Source organism: Gracilinanus agilis, chromosome 2 (assembly GCF_016433145.1).
Source record: "Gracilinanus agilis isolate LMUSP501 chromosome 2, AgileGrace, whole genome shotgun sequence".
Taxonomy (NCBI): Eukaryota; Metazoa; Chordata; class Mammalia; order Didelphimorphia; family Didelphidae; genus Gracilinanus; species Gracilinanus agilis.
Genome location: NC_058131.1, coordinates 582580490 through 582600665, shown reverse-complemented (window position 1 = coordinate 582600665; position 20176 = coordinate 582580490). Strand labels below are relative to the sequence as shown.

The following is a 20176-nucleotide window of genomic DNA, read 5'->3' as shown; positions in this document are numbered from 1 at the left end:
AATTTACCTTCATATGGTACCAAATAAATCAGGTCATATATGATTCATGAATATTTAATAAAAAATAATGAAGCGACTTACAAAGTTCACATGAGAATTGGAAATGAATAGCAACTATGATTTCATTATTTTTGAGAACTCATGAAAGAGAGAATCTACCAAATTTGTTTGGCACCTTCTCTGTAACTGTTAGTGTAGTTGCCTAGAATATTGAGGAATTTAATGACCCAACTAATGTCATACACAAAAGATATATCAGAGACAAGTTCTAAATTGAGATTTTCCTTCTTCTGAGAGAAGTTCTCTATCCATGCTTTAGTTGCCTCTTTTTTGGCAGCCATGAATCTTGATATCATTCATTAACAGGAAAAGAAATTTTCAAGTTGTCTATCTCCTAACTATTATGCCATACTCTCAAACTTGTTAATATTTCTAATTATATGAAGGGTTGTAATACTTCATGAATTTCAGGGAATGGCTGGTTAGTCCTCCAACTTAACTGAAAACCAAGCATATACTATATACATTTTTTTTAGCTTTTACCTTTATGACTTAACATTTTTCTCACCAGTTCTCTTAAAGCCCTTTCACATGTGATTCTATCATCTCTAGAAGGAATCATTTTGTTGTTGCTCAGTCATTTCAGTCATATTTGATTCTTTGGGTTCCCATTTGGGATTTTCTTGATAAGATATTGGAATGGTTTTAATTTTTATTAAATCTGTGACTTCTTTTGAGATAGTGAATGCTCAGTGAAGATTTACCCATATTCTTTCCCAGATAAAGATTTTGCAGATAGATTTAATGATGTACATTTCTTTTTATAGATTATATCTCAAGGTACTTAATAAATATTTGTTAAATTATATTAAAGTAAAAATAACCAACATTTAGAAAGCATCATGAAGTTCATAGAGCCCTTAACATATCTCATTTGATTCTCATAACAACCATTTGAGGCAAATGCTATTATCATCCCTATTTTACAGATGAGAAAACTGAAGCAACTAGTTACTGTCTAAGGCAAGATTAAAACTCATATCTATATGTCAGTCACTGTTTCTAATGGCTTTATATAAACTCCTTCCATGTTATATTTCAATATTAGAAATATCTGTTTGATGTCTAAATCTAAGTCTCGCCAGATATATAGTTTTTTCCTTGATTAATTTAAACCCAAAACAGTTATCCTTAGAATGTTTATAACTTCAGAAAAATCTACGTAAATATATTTAATTAAAAATAGACTTCCTCTGCTAAAGTCCAAAACTGATAATTCATGTTGTGTAAAGGAGATATTAGATTATGGTGTCTGGGGTATTCCAGGAGGACTAGCATTTCTAGTATAAGGGCTTCCTGAATCCTTTTTCAGGGCTGCTTTATCCATCTTTGGCGTCTTATCTTTCACACAACTCTCATCTGTGCTTCCAAGAAGATATAGCATGCTCAGTGGCCACACACTGGTAAACCATCCCAGCAGGTGGAGTAAAGTAGGTTGCTGGTAACCATCAGGCCTCAAACCCAACAATGACTTAGGAGAATGTATACTCAGAGTATGTGAAGACTTCCCCTAGTGGAATGGGTAGATGAGAACAGTGTTCCAAAAGCCATGAAGTCAACTGAAGCATGTGCTGTGAAGTGCTTAAAGCTTAGTCAGACATCAAAGGTGACATGTTCATCCACTGCTTCCTGAGCCATCACTAGTAGTCCCGGTTTTTCCCTTCCCACTAGATTTCAGTGATTCTGGAAGAGAGTAAGGCTAACAACTTGTGCAAATCTGTTTCACTTAAATCCAGTTCGTGGAAGAATCCATGGTGTCATTGGTCCTCTTTGAAGCAAAGGAGGAATAACAGGTGATCACAAGAACACAAGGTTTTGTGCTTACATTTGGTGACATATTGTGTCTTATGCTTGAGGATCAGCCTACCTGAATATAGTGTTCTCATTACTATTAGTTTGACTACTATATGATTACTTTTGGGGACTCAATAAATTAGATAAAATAAAAAAAACCCCATCAATTCTAGTTGATCTTCCAATTTAGCATAATGATGGCAGGGGGACAGATGATGATAGAAATCTGCAACCATTTACAAATGTCGTTCAGTGATTGGTACTATAAGTTACACTACTTTTGAGTCTACATCTATGAAATAAACCATAAGATGTGAAAAAATACAGCTAGATGGAAAGGAGCTTTAAATGTTCACCATGAAAAGGTAAACAAAAGAGATTGACAATGTTAGTATAAACCTGTCTAAAGAGGCAACAAAAAATTTCATTTCATAGGATAATTGGTCATTTTCCTTTCTAATGTTAAGCATGAATATAAAAAGACAAACTACCATGAAGATAATTGCATTTTATACACCATTATCTATTGAAGTAGATGAAAAAGTCAAGTTATCATATGAAAAATTTGGCAAAATTCCTCAAATTAAGTCAATCTGTTCTCTGATACTCTATTAATTCCCTGCAAAGGTAGAAGTCTTCAGTCTCTTAGTACTTCAATTTATTCAATAACACATCTACCAAAGAAAATTTTCTTTTTTTAATTTTCTTTTTTCCAGATTATGTCAATTATAATATTCATTTTCTGACATTTTGAAATCTATGTTTTTTTCCCTCCTTCTTACTCCTCTCCTCCCCCCAAAAAGGCAGGTAATATGGTATAGGTTATCCATATATTATCATATAATAGGTATTTCCCTATTCGTTGTATTGTGAAATAGGACACATAAGGCTTATACTAAAGAAAAACTCATTGAGGAAATAAAGCAAAGAATGGAATGTTTCAATCTTCATTTGCACTCTGCTCTTTATATAATGATGGATACCCTTTCTCATCATGAGTCTCTTATAACTGTCCTAGATCTTTGCCTTCTAATGCCTAATTATGTCATTTACTGTTGATCATCATAGATTATTGTTGTTATTGTATACAGTGTTCTTTCATTTTGCATCACTGCTTCTGTCTTTCCAGGTTTTTTTTTTCATAACTGAGTATAATTACAGGTTTCTCTCCAAAATAATTTGATCAGTTCACAGTTCTACCAACAATGTATGCGTACCAATTTTTCCACATCACCTCCAACATTTCTCATTTTTCCCTTTTTAAAAAAAAATTTTAGCCAATCTGTTAGGCATTACATAATAGCCCAGTGTTGTTTTTTTTTAAACCCTTGTACTTTGGTGTATTGTCTTATAGATGGAAGATTGGTAAGGGTGGGCAATGGGGGTCAAGTGACTTGCCCAGGGTCACACAGCTGGGAAGTGGCTGAGGCCGGGTTTGAACCTAGGACCTCCTGTCTCTAGCTAGGCCTGACTCTCACTCCACTGAGCTACCCAGCTGCCCCACAGTGTTGTTTTAATTTACATTTCTTTAACCAATAATTGTTTAGGGCATTTTCTTATATAGTTAAATGTAGCTTTGATTTCTTCATCCCAATACTGTCTATTTTTGATTATTTATCAATTGTTGAATGACTTGTATTCTTATATATTTGACAAAGTTTTTATATTTTTTACATGTGAGACCTCTATTCAAGGAATTGTATATAAATTTTTCCTTATTTATTGCTTTCCTTCTAAAGTTGGCTAGATTAATTTAATTTGTACAAAAACTTTTCAATTTAATATATTCAAAATTATCAATTTTACATTTCATAATACTTTCTATCTCTTTTCTTCATAAATTCTTCTCTTTTCCATAAATCTGATGGGTAATATGCTTCCTGTTCTAATTTTTTTATAATATTTACTTTTATATGTAGGTAATCTATCCATTTTGATCTTATCTTGGTAAATGGTATAATATATTGGTCACTGTCTAGTTTTTGTCAAACTTCTTTCTAGTTCTCCTCACAAATTTTACCAAATAAATTCTTATTCCAAAAACTTGGACCTTTACATTGTCAAACACAAGGTTACTGAAGTCTTTTAGAGCTTTTTGCTATATGTCTATTCTGTTGTACTATTCTACTTTTCTATTTCTTAGCAAGTACAACATAGTTTTGATAATTATTGCTTCATAATATACTTCAAAATCTGGCACTACTAGGCCTCTTTCCTAACAATTTTTCATTGTTTCCTTTCATATTCTTGACCTTTTATTTTTCCAAATGAATTTTTATTATTTTTTTAGTTCCATAAAAAGATTTTTGGTAATTTAATTTGGATGGTATTGAATAAGTAGACTAAATGAGGTAGGAACAATTTTGATTATTTTGACTCTGTCCACTCATGAAGAATATTTCTTCAGTTTTTAAAATTTGACTTTGTCTATGTAAAAAGCATTTATAATCTTGTCCGTATAGTTTCTAAGTTTGTTTCGGACGATATAATCCTAGTCATTTTATTCTCTCTATGGTTAATTTAAATGAGTTATCTCTCACTATCTTTTCTTGTAGGACATTGTTAGCAATAAATAGAAATGCTGATGATATATGCTGATTTATTTTATATCCTGCTACTTTGTTAAAATTATTGATAGTTCCAATTAATTTTTTATTTGAATATTTAGGATTTTCTTTATATGTAGTCTTCAAAAAGAGTTTTTATCAATTCTTTGCCAATTCTGATTCCTTAAATTTCTTTTTTCCTTCTCATTGCTATTTCTAGCATTTCTAGTACAATATTAAATAATATTCATGATAATGGGCATCCTTATTTCATTCCTTATATTATAGGGAAGACTTCTAACTCATTATTCCCATTATGCATAATTTTGATAATGGTTTTCAGTCTATATTTCTTATTAATCTAATGAAAAATCTATACATATGCTCTCAATTATTTTTAATAGGAATAAGTGCTTTATTTTTTTGAAAAGCTTCTTTTATATCTATTGATATAATCATATGATTGTCATTACTTTTTTGTTGATGTGATTATGTAATTATGTTAATAGTTTTCCTTACATTAAACTATCTCTGCATGCCTGGTCTAAACCCTGTTTGGTCATAATGCATTATCTATTTGATATATTGTTGTCATCTCCTGAGTAATTTATTTAGAATTTTTATATCTATGTTTATTAGCAAAATTGGCCTAGTTTTCTTTCTTCATTTTTGCTCTTCCTGATTTAGGTATCGACACCATATTTATTTCATAAAAGGAGTTTGAAAGCCCTCCTTTACCAACTATTCTAAATGATATATTTCATATCAGAATTAGATGATCTTTAAATGTTTGGTAAAATTCAATTGTAAATCCATCTGGTCTTGATGCTTTTTGCTTAGAAAGTTATTTTATAGCCTATTCAATTTTTAAAAATAGGTTTATTTAAATATTCTATTTCCTCTTCTGTTAGTCTAGGCAGCTTGTATTTTTATAAGGATTCATTCATTTTTCTTAAATTATTAAATCTGTTGTTGTATAATTGGCAAAATAACTCCTAATAATTGCTTTGATTTCATCTTCATTAGTAGTAAATTCACCCTTTTCATTTTTGATTCTTGTGATTTGATCTTCCCTCTTTTTTAATCACATTAAACAATGGTTTTTCTATTTTGTTTTTTTTTCATAAAACCAACTCTTAGTTTTACTTATTAATTCAATGATTTTCTTACATTCAGTTTTGTTAATCTTATTTTTAATATTTGGGATTTCAAAATTAGCATTTAATTAGGGATTTTTAATTTGTTGTTATTCTAATTTTTAAATATGTATCCAATTTATTGCTCTGGTTTTTCTGTTTTATTGATAAAAACATTTAGGCATATACATTTTCTACTAATTACTGCTTTTGCTGTATTCCATAAACTTTGATATGTCATCTCATCATTTTCTTTAATAAAATTATGGAGTGTTGCTATGACTTGTTCTTTAACTCACTCATTCTTTAAGATTTAACTTATTTAGTTTCTAATTACTTTTTATTCTATGTTTTCATAGTCCTTTATTAAATTTAATTTTTGTTGGATTGCAATTTTCCACAAACATATTTTACCATGTGGCTCCCTATTCAAACAATTTTAGTGGCTTCCCACAGAATTGCAAGAACATAGAATTGCAGAAATTGAGAATTATAAGGGGTATTAATGTCCACCTAGGCCAACCCATATACAAAATAATTTCCAAAATAATATTACTGCCAAGTGGTTGTCCAGCCTCTGTTTGAAGACCTCCAAGATGAAGAGTGTAGGTAAAAGGAACCTATCACCTCTCAAGACAATCAATTCCACTTTTGGTCATCTTTAATTGTTAGGAAATGATTCTATCCCTCCAAAAAACTAGATTATATTTACCTCGTTTCAACTTCTAACCATTGTTCATGGCTTTCAGGAGTTTGAGTAAGTTGAATTTCTCTTCCACATGAAGTCATATAACATATTTAAACATAGTAATTCTGTTTTACTCCCCTCTCCCAGTATCCCGATCTTCTCTCCAAATTAAACATCCCTAGTTCATCATATTTCATGAATGCAATATCCTTCACTAGCCTAGCTCCACTGCTCTGTACAATCTCCAGATTATCCATTCTAGAATAATATGAGAAATAAAAGTCAAACTTTGTGGTCTAACATTTGTAGATTCTTTTTTCTATCCCCCTTTCAAAAGTCACTCCTCCAAACTAGAGGTATATTGTTCATTTTCCATGATTTTTCAAGTATTGCTAAGAGTAGCTCAGCAATCACATTAGCAATTTCTTCTGGTATCCTGGTATCTGAGAGTAAAGTTTACTTGGGCCAGGGGGCTTGAATTAATCAAAGCTATCTAGATGCTTTTTATCTCCCTTAGTGATCTTGGTTATCAACTCTTTGCTCATCATTTTCTGTTTCTGCTTCAAATGCAAAAGTCATTCTCCTTTGTAAATAAAATAAAAACAAAAGAACTGAGCAGTTTTACATAACTATTGTTTCATATCATCTTATCCATCCAAAAAAAAAATCATATTTCTTCTTCAAACATCCCTTTTCTCCTCAAATAACTAAAAAAAATTTTTTGTTTTCCTTAGAATCTCTGACCAGACCTAGAACATTCTCAGCTTTAGTATTACATTATTTTTATTGTCTCTAGTATAAAATATAGTCTTCTCCTAGCTTTGAAATCCTATTCAATCTTGATGAAGTATCTTTCAGCCTTTCTGGACAAAGGAATAGTTTCTCTTTGGGTCCTGAGGGGAGCTGGAGGCATCCATCTTGGAGGAAGTGGTGATCTCTACACTTCCTCTGAGAAGCCCGTCTATTTCACAGATAGGGAAGAGCTTTGGGATTCTTCCTTTGTGAACCTGAGAAACTGACTAGAAAGCCCTCTAGTTAGTTTCAAACCATTTCTGACTGGCCCTAACCTTTGTCTGTAGAAGTGCCCTTCCTACCTGGAAGGGTTCAGCCTGTTTCCCTTCAGTGTCCTCTGTCTCAAGCCTGTGTACCCAGTCTGTGTCTCCCTGTTGCAGCTGCCTGCCCAAATTACCTCATCCTCTCCCCTTGCCACTCATTATACTTCATCATCCTATATTTCCCTAAACTCAGCCATTCCCTTACATCTCCTCTTACCTCAACTTACTACCTCCACCATTGTACCCTCCTTTCCCACCTATTGACTTAGTGACCCACAAACCCCATCTACTTGCTTTATTCCCTTATTACACTATCTCCCTATCTATATACATACACATGCTTATATACTTTAATATTCTTTTTTAAAAAGAAATATTTGTTAAACAACTATGTGCCAGACAGTGAATGGGTATATTTACAGAAAGAGAGAGACAGAGAGAAAGATGCATATATCTATATACAGACACCGCTATATATTCTTTTTTAAAAAGAAAAATATTATCTCCAACTTTATTTACATTTATTATTCTTACCAGTTTGCTGAGTGTTAGGAGAATCTTTTTTTTAAACCCTTACCTTCTGCCTTGGAGCCAAGGCAGAAGAGTGGTAAGGGTAGGCAATGGGGGTCAAGTGACTTGCCCAGGGTCATACAGCTGGGAAGTGTTTGAGGCTGGATTTGAACCTAGGATCTCCCATCTCTAGGCCTGACTCTCAATCCATTGAGCTACCCAGCTGCCCCATGTTAGGAGAATTTTAAGATTTTTTTTTCTGATTTGGATTTTTCTTATTAATGATCTGAGGAAAATTTTCATATGATTTTTAATCAGTTTACATTTTGAAAATTCTTTTTTTCCTTTTGACCATTCATTCATTGGTGAATGCTTTGAATTTTGCATGAAATAATATATCCAACACTACTACCATCCCAAATAGAAATACCTTCCATAAGTGACAAAAATAAAGCAAAGGCAGAGAAACAATTATACAGAATGAATATGGTGATGCAAATGAGAAGAAAAAAGAACCTCAAAATGGAAAAAAAATCAATGATTTGAAATGATAAAGAGTAAATTTGACACCAAAGAAAAAATATGAGAGCATTATTATACTCAGTCCCCTCACTTACTCTTCCAAAGAGGTCAAGAGATCCATGGGTATGGTTCAGTATCATTTTGATAAAGTTCATCTGTTTTGATAATCATTTTTCTGTTCTTCCTTATTTTCTTTTAAAACTTAATTGTTGTAAGAATGGCTTTCTGGGACAGAAAGATGGATTTTAAGTCATGTGGTGCTAAAAATAAATATTATTAGAAATATTTTAGTTAAAAAGAATTAATCTCTTAGCTTTATCTGTGAAATGTACCTGATCTTATTCTAATTTTTTTTATAGTATAACATTTAGTATTCAGGAATTACCCATTTTAGTTCATTATGGTAAGAAAGTATTTGTCTAGACTTACATTATTATACTTTCAAAGTTTACCAGCAGTTTTTATAAAATGGGTTATTCTTTCTTAAGTAATCTGTATCTTCTAGTTCATTGAATACCATGTGTCAAATTCAGTTCCAGATATTTCATTATTTCAATACCAAATAATTTTAATAATCACTGATATTTAGGATAATTTGTAGTGAAGTTAATTTCTACTTTTTTCATCATTCCTTTAAAATCTAGGTTTTTTTCCTCCAAATGAATCCTTCATAAGCAATTATAGTATAATTTTAACTTATTATAAATGCTTCTCAGCATTTTATCTTTTTAATACAAATCAAAGTTAACAAGTGCACATACCTCATAGTTCTAGAAAAACTACTATACATACCAACTGGGTATCAAAATGTCCTATTTATATTAATAGATAATTGATTACCTCAAGTTGATAAAGGTTTTATACCTTCTTCTTAATAATACATATTTTTCCTGTCAGATTTATATATACGTAACTGAATTATTTCATTTATTTGTAATTAACAATACTGTAATTACTAATGTAATAATTGCCCTGCTTTGTTGAATGACATTGGACACTGATGTCTCCAGCAATAACCTGCTATTATTTTTTATGTCCCTTTTTACATGCCATTAAATGTTTTGTAATTAGGGCAAATATAGGTTTGTATGAATCAAACCATTTAGTGATGTCAAATGTATTTCATTCCTCAAGCTCTACACTGGTTCTCAAGAAACCCAATATCTCTTAGAGTTCCCAGATAGTTCAGTCATACCTGTCATGTTTGACTCTTTGTGACCTCATTTGGAGTTTTCTTGATAAAACTACTAGAATTTTCTTTCCCAGCTCATTTTAAAGATGAGGAAACTGAGGCAAATGGAGTATGCAGTTTGCCCAGAGTTATATAGCTACTAAGACTGAGGCTGGGTTTGAACTCAGGTCTTCCTGGCTCCAGGTCCAATGCTCTATACAGTGTACCACCTAGCTGTGCCTAGATGGTTCTAGAGAAATCTGCAAATATTTTTGATACTTAGTAATGTTGTAAGGTTTGGAAAATATTTAATTACATGTTCATTTTTATCTACACTTTAGGGAAATAATCAAAACTATTTTGAGGCTAATTTGATTTCTATCACTTAAACCATGTTTTCATTTCAAATTATATATCATCCATACATTTGATTAAATGAACCAAAGTATGGGTCGAAACAGGTAAATCTATAGAATACTTGAGCTTTATTATTTAATAAACTGATATTGACTTGAAGTATTTTAGATGTTAAATGTTTGTTTTGCTGCTCCTTGATGGTCACCTTCAAGGTGGTAGGACCATTGTTATATGAACCACATTGAGTTCATTCAGTAAATATTAAACAAGCGTGACAATATTATAATAGCTACATGCTTTAGACCTTGGAGAAGCTTGGGAAATATCATTATGGAGAAAAATCTTCACATGTTCCCTTCCAGCAAAATAAAACCAAAAAACTAGCCTTTCTTGAGGTAAAGATTTTTTTTTTAATTGTTCTGATGCTATCGTATGCTAAGACCAAGTTGTTAGCTCATTGCTCTGACATATTATTCCAGTCAGAATGAAAGAAATTATATGCAAGGTACAAAAAGAGCAGATTTGTTAACTTAGAAAGTTTAGACAAACTGTCATATGGTTGTAATATTTTGTAGAGTTTTAATTCTCTTCTACATTTTAGAATGTCAGTATGATTAGATTACAATGAGATCCTCTTCCAAAAGAGTGAACGGGGCTTTTTTCCCCCTAAATTTCTTGATGTGGAAACTAATTTGCCTAGCAGTCACATAGTACAATAGGAAAAGAATCTTTACATAAAAGAGAGAACAGAAAAGACTAAATTGTTTACTTTAAGTGTTTTCTTATCTTAAGGACAATGCTACTATATCTTCTTTTGAAGAAAGATTCAAAATAAAGTAAGATGATTTATTGACAAAAAAAATCTAAAGAAATATGAAAAATAGAAATATGAAAAATAAAATCATGTCTTTCTTTAGTACTTCTTTATTCTTGTTAAAGAAATAAAAAGCTTGGTGTGTAATTTTAAAAGTAAATAAGCTGTCAACGTATAGTTAGGCAACTGTTGTCATATCCTTACAAGTGACTTATTGAAAAGAACATGCCTCTGAGGATGATTACAGCTATGTAAGGTATTAAATTGAGCCAATTATCTGAATAATTTGAGTCCATTGACCCTTTTGTCTGACGTTCCAAAAACTGGAAACTCTTTGAAAAATATGTTAGAATATGCCTCAAGATTAAATTTATAAAAGGACTTAAGGTTAAGTAGACTATGTGGAAGAATAACATCTGTATATCCTGAATACTTTCTTCAAAGTAAAGAGTAAAAAGGTATATGACATGAATAGTGAATAACAACAAAAGAAAGACTAAATAGAAAGATAGAAAACAACTGGTTACCGGTGAGGCCAGCATTTCAAAGTTAGCTTGCTGTGAAGTCATTAGCCCAAAATGTCAAATTCCATACCAACTTAGAAAATCAGAAATAGAGATATAAAATTAAAACATGTGGCCAATTTAAAAAAGCTCTTCTCCCTCCCCCTCCTGGAGATAGATAAAAGAAAAAACATCTACTCAAACTATTATCAATGTATGTGACAGCTTAAAGTATTTAAATCAATCAGAATTTCAAAGAGTGTAGAAAATGTGTTAGCCAGCAAACACTTGGTTTCCTTACCATCCAGTCTGATTTGATAGCCAGAATCAATACTGTTTTAGAATCTAAAACTTTTTCAAATCTTTTAGAAGAAAACAATGCATTATATAAACTGTATCATCACACAAATAGTAAAGAGCAATGGAGGGCAAATATATTGGGGTCACATGAGATCAAAATATATGAATAAAATTTTACTTTTTAAACATTACGAAATGATTAATAACTGAAGATACCAGTTGCAGTTGAATGAGGAGATCAAAAGTCATACTGCAAATAATATAAAAATCAGAGGAAAGAAAGTACAGATAATTAGTATTGACTTTTTCAAGAATACTAGCTGAGCTAAAAAGAAGCACTATAGGATGATAATTTGAGAAGATTGTAGGATCTAGTGAGAGTTTTTCATTGTTTTTTTTAACAGTAAGGGAAATTTGGACATGTTTGAAGGCAGTAGAGAAGGAATCATTTGGAAAGATCGAAGATTCAAGAGAGAAGGGAGATGATAGAAGTTGCAGTCTACTAGGCAGGACAGGAGATGGGATAAAGTGTAGATGTAGAGTGAGTGACCTCAGTCATGAACAGGATCACTCATTGTCAGAAATCGCCTTGGTAGGAGAAAGGACCATTTGTTTGGAAAAAGGAAAGAGTGGGAGATGATGCAGAAAGGATGGGAATGGGAAAAGAGGGAGCTCAGTTTTCAATAAAATAAGAAGCAAGAACTTCAACTAAGGGAGAAGTGGGAGAAATTGGTATAAAAAAGATGTAAGGAGATCGGGAACTTCCTGATTAAGATGGCGGCAGAGTAAAAAGCAGCTGCTTAACCTCTCCTAACCGAAACATATAGGACTCCTCAAGAAGACATAAAATCAAATCCAGAGGAACGAAGGTACCCCACAACAGGATGCAGCATTGGAGGTACGTGGAATCTGGGCATTTCCATACTATAAAGGGGTGAAACAGATCTCACTAAAATGGGAACTGAGCAACCCCCCTCTCCCACCCCACACCACCTATAGTGACAAACCCAGCGCACAAGAGTTAGAGCAAGTTTGGGGCACACATTAAGTCCTTGGCAGCTACCTTGGATCACCAGGGCCTGCTCCTGAGAGCAGCAAGACTTAAGACCCCAAGAGGCTAAAGAACGTGCGGACTTTGAACACAGACCCTGAGCGCAGGCACGAGTATGGACGAGGATGCAAGAGCAGACACGGATCCTGAGTGCAGATGAGGACTCAGATCCTGAGCACAGGTGGGGACCTTGAGTGGGGACCCAGTGCAGAGGGTTACATGACTGTGGAAGCAGCACCCTGAGACTGTTAAAGGAGCCTCGGGCAGAGGAACAAGCAAGGGTACCACCAGGAGGCTTGACCCTGTGAACAACTAGACCTGAGACCTCAGGAGCCTAAAGAGCGCAGACAGACCCTGATGTGAGGATAAACCTGAGAGGGCACAGGACTAACAATGGCAAGCCAGAGACAAGAACCCCAAAAGAGAAAGATCATCAAGAAGAAATCTGTAACACTCGACAACTTTTACACAGAGAAAATCCAGACAACAAAGCAAACAGCAGAGGAGAACAAACAAGTAATCATATCCAAACCTTCCCAAAATAATGAAAACTGGCCACAAGCTATTGAAGAGTTCAAATCTGAGATGATGAGAAAGATGGAAGAGATTTGGCGAGAAAGTGGGAAATAACTCAAAAGGAAATTAACAGGTTAGAAGACAGAAACTCCCAAATCGGTGGAAGATGCCCAAAAATCAAACGAAATGGTAAGCAAATTGGAAACCAAAATCTGGCAAGAAAAACATCAATTTAAAAGGCAGAATTTCACAGTTGGAAAGTGAGGCAAGTAAATTGAGGACCAGAAATGACCAGATTGAAAAGGAAAATTAAAAGATTATAGCCAAAAAACCAGTCCCTAAAGGCTAGAATTGAGCAATTAGAAGCTAATAATCTCTCAAGACAGCAAGAACAAATAAAACAAAGTCAAAAGACTGATAAAAATAGAGGGAAACATGAAATATCTCAATGAGAAAGTGACAGACAAAGAAAACAGGTCTAGAAGAAACAATCTGAGAATCATTGGTCTTCCTGAAAAAGCAGAAATTAATAGAAATTTGGACTCCATACTAAAAGAAATTATTCAGCAAAATTGCCCTGAAGTTCTACAACAAGAGGGCAATATAGACATTGAAAGGATCCATAGATCACCCTCTACACTAGACCCAGTAAAGACAAACCCCAGGAATATAAGAGCCAAATTCAAGAGCTTCCAAGTAAAAGAAAAAATTTTACAAGAAGCCAGAAAGAGACAATTCAGATATCAAGGAGCACCAATCAGGATCACACAGGATCTGGCAGCCTCCACACTAAAAGACCTCAAAGCTTGGAATATGATATTCAGAAAGGCAAGAGAACTGGGTCTACAACAAAGGACCACCTACCCATCAAAACTGACTATATACTTCCAGGGGAAAGTTGGAGCATTCAACAAGATAGAAGATTTCCAAGTATTTACATAGAAAAGTCCAGGACTAAATGGAAAGTTTGATATCCAACCACAAAAAAACAAGAGAAACATGAAAAGGTAAATAAGAAACAGAGGGGAAAGAAAGAAAACTTGTATTTTTAAAATTTGTCTCTTTAAGGGCTTCAATATGATTTAATTATTTGTATTCCTATGGGGAGAAATGTTATGTATAATTCTCTGTAAGGAACTCTATGCACTATTATAGTATTCACCATTATAATAATTAGATGAATTATTCATAGGGAGAGGTTGGAATACTAAATGGTCTAAGATGATATGGGGGTGGGAAAGAGGGAGGTGAATAGTAAGAGGACACCAAGAGAAACTTGAATGAATAAGGAAAATAGGATATTCTATTACACACAAAGAGGGCATGGGAAGGGGAAGGGATGAATACTATTATAAGAAGGAGAGTTGTCCTGACTTAGTTATGAGCACCATATTTTTGTCATATGAGGAAATTGGTAGGATTCCTTCTTTGCGTATTTCCCCAAATAGTTTATATAATATTGGGATTAATTATTCTTTAAATATTTGATAGAATTCCCTTATGAATATATCTGATACGGGATTTTTTTCTTAGGGAGTTTAATGATGGCTTGTTCAATATCTTTTTCGGAGATGGGATTATTTAAGTATTCTTTTTCCTCTTTTGTTACTCTTGGCAATTTATGTTTTTGCAAATATTCATCTATTTCACTTAGATTGTCAGATTTATTGTCATATAATTGGGTATAAAAGCTATAATACTATTTTAATTTCCTCTTCATTGGTGGTGAATTAATCCTTTTCATTTTTGATCCTGGTTATTTTATCTTCTTCTTTCTAATTTTAATCAAATTAACCAGTGCTCTATTGATTTTATTTGTTTTTTTCTTAAAACCAACTCTTACTCTTATTTATTAGTTCAGTATTCTCTTACTTTCAGTTCTATTCATTTTTCTTTGATTTTTTACTTCCAATTTAGTCTTTAATTTGGGTTTTTTTTAGCTTGTTCATTACCTAATTCTTTTTGTTACATGTCTAATTCAGTCATCTGCTTTTTCTCTCATGTTGATGTATAAGTTTAGTAATATAAATTTTCCCCTGAGTACTACTTTGTATCCCACAAAAAATGAAATGCAATCTCTTTATGTCCTTTTTAAATGAAATTATTCTTTCCATGATTTGTTCTCTAAGTTCTTTTCATTAGATTATTTAGTTTCCAATTAATTTTTAATCTATGCTTCCACAGTACTTTATTGAATGTAATTCTTCTTGTATTATGACACAAAAGAGGTAAACTTAATATTTCTGCTATTCTCCATTTGGTTTATATGCCCTAAGGCATGATCAGTTTTTGTAAAAGTACTAAAAAAGGGTTTATCAAAGAGCAAATTATAGAAACAATCAAGAATTTCATTAAAGAGAATGACAATGAGTAGACATATCAAAATTTATGGAATATAGCCAAAGCAGTACTTAGGAGAAAATTTATATCTCTCTAAATGCTTTACACCAACAAAATAGAGAAAAAAATAGATCAATGAATTGGGCATGTAACTAAAAAACTATAAAAAGAACAAATTAAAAACCCCCAGTTAGACTAACTTTTCTAAAATTTCATTCACCTCCTTAACTTCTTTCTCATTTTGCTTATTTTTTAAATTAGATTTATCTGGTTCTTAGAAGGGAATGTTATGATGACCCATGAGTATAATTTTACTATTTCCTCCTATAGGTCATTTAATCTCTCCTTTTTAAAATTTGGAGGCTATACCATTTGTTGCATATCTATTTAGTACTGATATTATTTCATTGCTCACAGTAGCTTTTTATCAAATTGTCATTTCCTTTCTTATCCTTTTTAACTAGATCTACTTTTACTTTAGCTTTGTCTAAGATCATGATTGCAACTCTTACTTTTTTTTTAATTCAGCTAAAGCACAATAAATTTTGCTTTAGCCCCTTACCTTTACTCTGTGTGTGTCTCCCTGTCTCAAATGTTTTTCTTTTAAACAATGTATAATGGGATTCTGGTTTTTCTGCCAGCCACTTTAATTTTTTTGGAGAGTTCATGCCATTCACATTCACAGTTATGAGTACTATGTATTTGCCTCTCTTATTTTCCCCTTTTAATCCCACTCTTTGTTCTTTCATTTTTTTCCCTCCTCACAAGTGTTTTGCTTTTAAACACCACTTCTCACTTTCCCTGCCTTCCTATACTATCACTTTGTGTTTTTCCCTTCCTACTACTCTATAGGATAAGAGAATTCTATACCCAAATGAATATGGTTGTCATTCCCTCTCTGAACCAATTTTGATGAAAATAAGGTTTAAGCACTGCCCATCACAATACTCCTCTTCCCCTCCACTATAGTAATTTTTCACATCTCTTTATGTATGTTTAGAGGTCTAAAAGAAGCATAAGAGAAAATCATTAAATAAAGCATACCCATGTGTAAGTCAGTTGTGTTAAGATCCCTAGACTCTATATTGAATTAGAAAACCACATATCAGCATTACCTATTTTGTAATGTCTTTTTACTTATTTTATTAAACCTTTCCCAAATAATTCATTATTCTGTTTCTAACTGTACTTGGAAGTTGTACGGGCAGAGTTTAACATTTCTTCTATAAATTCTTAGGTAGAAAGATATCCTTTAAACCTGATCAATTAACTTATCCATTCATTGAGCTCTTCAAATAAATGAATAAATGAAATCAGAATTGAACATCAGGAAGTTAATATGCTGAATTAAAATAGCTTAATTGTGTAGTACTTTTTATGAGCCCAAGTTTTCCTCTGAAATAAAAATCTACTTTATAATGCCAATATTCTTCCTATAAGGAATATAATATCTATAAAGGATGGTCTATCATTTATTTTGAAAAATTTAAGTTATAGTTCCCTTAAAAGCAAGAGAAATATGCATGATCTATATGAACAAATTGTACAATGTGCCATATGAAGAACTGAAAAGGGTAAAATTATTAATTTAGTGTATATTCACATACTGCATTTAGGGATAAAAGATATAAATATATAAATAAATACAAGGTAATTTGAGATAATACAAGCAACAAAAAAGGATATTATGAGAAAAATGTATGGCCAAAACAGGTGGCAGGCTGGTCATTTAGTAATGACAACTAGACAACATGTGTGCCCCATTGACACTCCTATAATAGCATAAAATTTAGAGGAATCTTGCATGTCAGATGGACTCTTTGTGGAAGAAATGTGGTAAAACATGGACAAGAATTACCTTGGATCATAAGACATGGATGAGTTATGATCTAAACCACCTGAGAACTCATGTTAGGGGGATCACTAATATATCAAAGCATGGAAATACATATTTCAAGGTGGATGTCACATTCATTGGTATACTAGTTAATAGTGAATCTTTTCCATTTTAAGATAATGACAAATGCAAGTCTTTGGCTACATCAATCCAATCAGAGCTGTCATGATATGGTTTTGCATTTGGTTCAGAGTCAAAGCTTTGATAGTTTCTCCATTTTACTTTAGGATTTCAAATGTGCTGCTTTGTGGAGAAGTTAAAAATAAGTATATAGAGAAGAGATCAAGGAGATGTCCTTACTGAACCCTCAGGATTGGACATAGAGTCACAATTCCATTTTCCATAAAATTTTCACATTCTCTTTCACCTTTGGTCTCTTGCTAAGCAAGCTTTGATTAAGTACTTACTAGGTGTCAGGCACTGTACTAGTGCTGGGAATATAAGTTCAAGTAGAAAGTTAGATTTTGTCCTCAGTTAGTTTACATTTTAATGACGATAACACATTTTTTAAAAAGCTAAAGATGGGGATAGAGGGGTGCCAAGGTTAGGGAGGAGGTGGGCAAATGGATATCCTAAAGGCTCTCCTTCAATGGAGGTTCTAAAAAAAACAATCAGAGGAAGAGCCCTTAGAGATAGATGGTGCTTCCATATCTGATATGTCCAGTCCTTTGGGCTTTCTTTAACTATAGTGTATTCATTTTATTTTCCTCCTGCTTCTTATTCTTCTTCCATCTCTGCTTTCATTTCTCTCTTCAAAAACCAAGCTACCTTTGTATATTTATATAACTATATCATATATTCAAAACCAATGTTGCTGAGAATCTTTCAAGATAATGTTTATTTGTCTAGTTTTCTGTGAGTGCTACTCATCCCCTGGTGATTTCTTAGTTTGTTTGGAAGTTTCTATTTGTGAAATACTGTAGGGCCTGGTGTGTTTATCTTTTTCTCTTTATTTCACATAAGTTATTTTTATGGTTTCAGTTGTGACACTATATTCACACATTTCATTGTACACTTTGAAAAAGCTACCCAAATGGAAGTTACTAAAGAACTTAAATACAATAGGATTTTAATCCATTTTTTTTAGGAAGTAAAGATCAAGAATTAGGAAACATGGGATTGGATACTGTGGGAAAGGGCAAGGAATATTATATATATATATATATATACACATATATATATATATGTGTGTGTGTATAAATAGTGCTATATATGTTATATCTATGCATATGAATATTTATATAAACATACATCTATGAATGCCTAAGTTTGCATGTATGTGAGGGAGAGAACAGGTCCCGAGTTGGGATTTCATGAATATAAGCCACTCTTAAGGGGAAACTTTATCCACTGGGGCAGGTGAATAACTCATCTATAACTGAGTCTTTAAGAATTATATGGGACCCTCAGAAGAGCAGCTAGGTGGCACAGTGGATAGAGCATTGGGCTTGGAATCAGGACAACACGTCTTAATGAGTCCTGATCTCAGACACTTCTGAATTGTGTAATCCTGGGCAAGTCACTTAAAACTCTATGTGCCTCAATTCTTCATCAGTAAAATGAGCTGAAGAAAGAAATAGCAAACCGTCCTAGTATCTTTGCCAAGAAAACCTCAAATGAGATTATAAAGGGTTGGACACAACTGAAATGACTCAAAATCAATAACAACAGCAACAAAAAGAATCCTCTGAAGTGAAGTGGCCTGGTCATGGGTCCTAGAGTTATGGTATATCAGAGGCAGGTGTTATTTTTTCTAAGACTAACTGTAAATCTACAACATCATGCTGGCTCTCCTCTAATTAAATGTGTATGTATGAAAATATAGATGCACATTCATCTATCTAGGTAATATGTTTTTGTACCTATTTGACAAAAGCTGTATTCCAGAGCCTTACTGAAATTCTCAAAGTAATATACCAGTAGCATTGTCTGTTAAGTTGTACCAAACTTACTAGAAACTAGTACTAGAAACACCTCAGGCACAAGCCAAATTGAATTCAGAAAGGCTAAGCACCACTAAGTTTATGAATAAACTAATTTTTTTGGACATGATGAGTGAAGAAATATAAAAATATCAAATGGTCCTCAGTCCTGTGCTGCCAACTTCTGCTTCCATTGAAACAATAACCAGGTGAAAGAAACTCTCTCTCTTTTTAAATTTAGTTCTCTTAATGTGCAATTATTACTAGAGAAATTGAAGTAGGTTAGTGTGAACATTTTCTTTATAAATGAAACTATGAGACCTAAGGAATTTGTAGTTAAATTTAAGGATACTTCTAAGGTTCTCTTTGAATAATTAATGAAAAAAAGTTATTTTTGCTTGTTGTTTTTTCTTCTACTCAAACACAATGAGGAATATAACATTGAGAGTTTTGGTCATTTTGCTATGAATATAGGCAAAAAGACCAGCATGAAAAAAATTAAAGTTTCTATCCCAGCAACTGTTTATAATAATGAATGTAAGTAGAAGAATTATATGGAAATTGTGACAAGATCCTCCAGACCAAATCAAAATAAATCTTTATTTGCATATATTATGAAACAACAAAAAAAACTTTGGAGAAAGTAAAGCAGGTATCATCATCTTCTTTTTTACCATGAAAATAAGTCTTAAAATGGATAAGGAACTCATCCTTGGTCATTTCACTAATCAGAAGAAGAGCTCTAACCTAGCTCTTCAGATTCCAAACCCTGTTTTTCTGTAGATACACTATCTCATCATGACTAAAGAAATAAAGTTAAGTCAGTCAGCATTTATTAAGAGACTACCATGTTTCAGACACTATGCTAAGCACTAGGGGCACAAAAACAAACCCTGCTCAATGGTCTCACCTTCTAATGGGAGAAATAACATGTAAACCACAATGTACATTATAATAATCTATATACAGGATAATTTGAACACAATATCATAGG

General features: G+C 32.6%; 1 protein-coding gene across 1 annotated transcript in view; it reads left to right on the top strand.

Moving 5' to 3' along the window:
- Positions 1-20176, top strand: part of FAM189A1 (family with sequence similarity 189 member A1) — a 537302-nt gene that overhangs the window by 411674 nt on the left and 105452 nt on the right. Inside the window, exon 6 of the mRNA XM_044662452.1 lies at positions 616-645. Coding sequence (XP_044518387.1) covers positions 616-645 — 30 coding nt within the window. The remainder of the gene's footprint in view (positions 1-615; positions 646-20176) is intronic.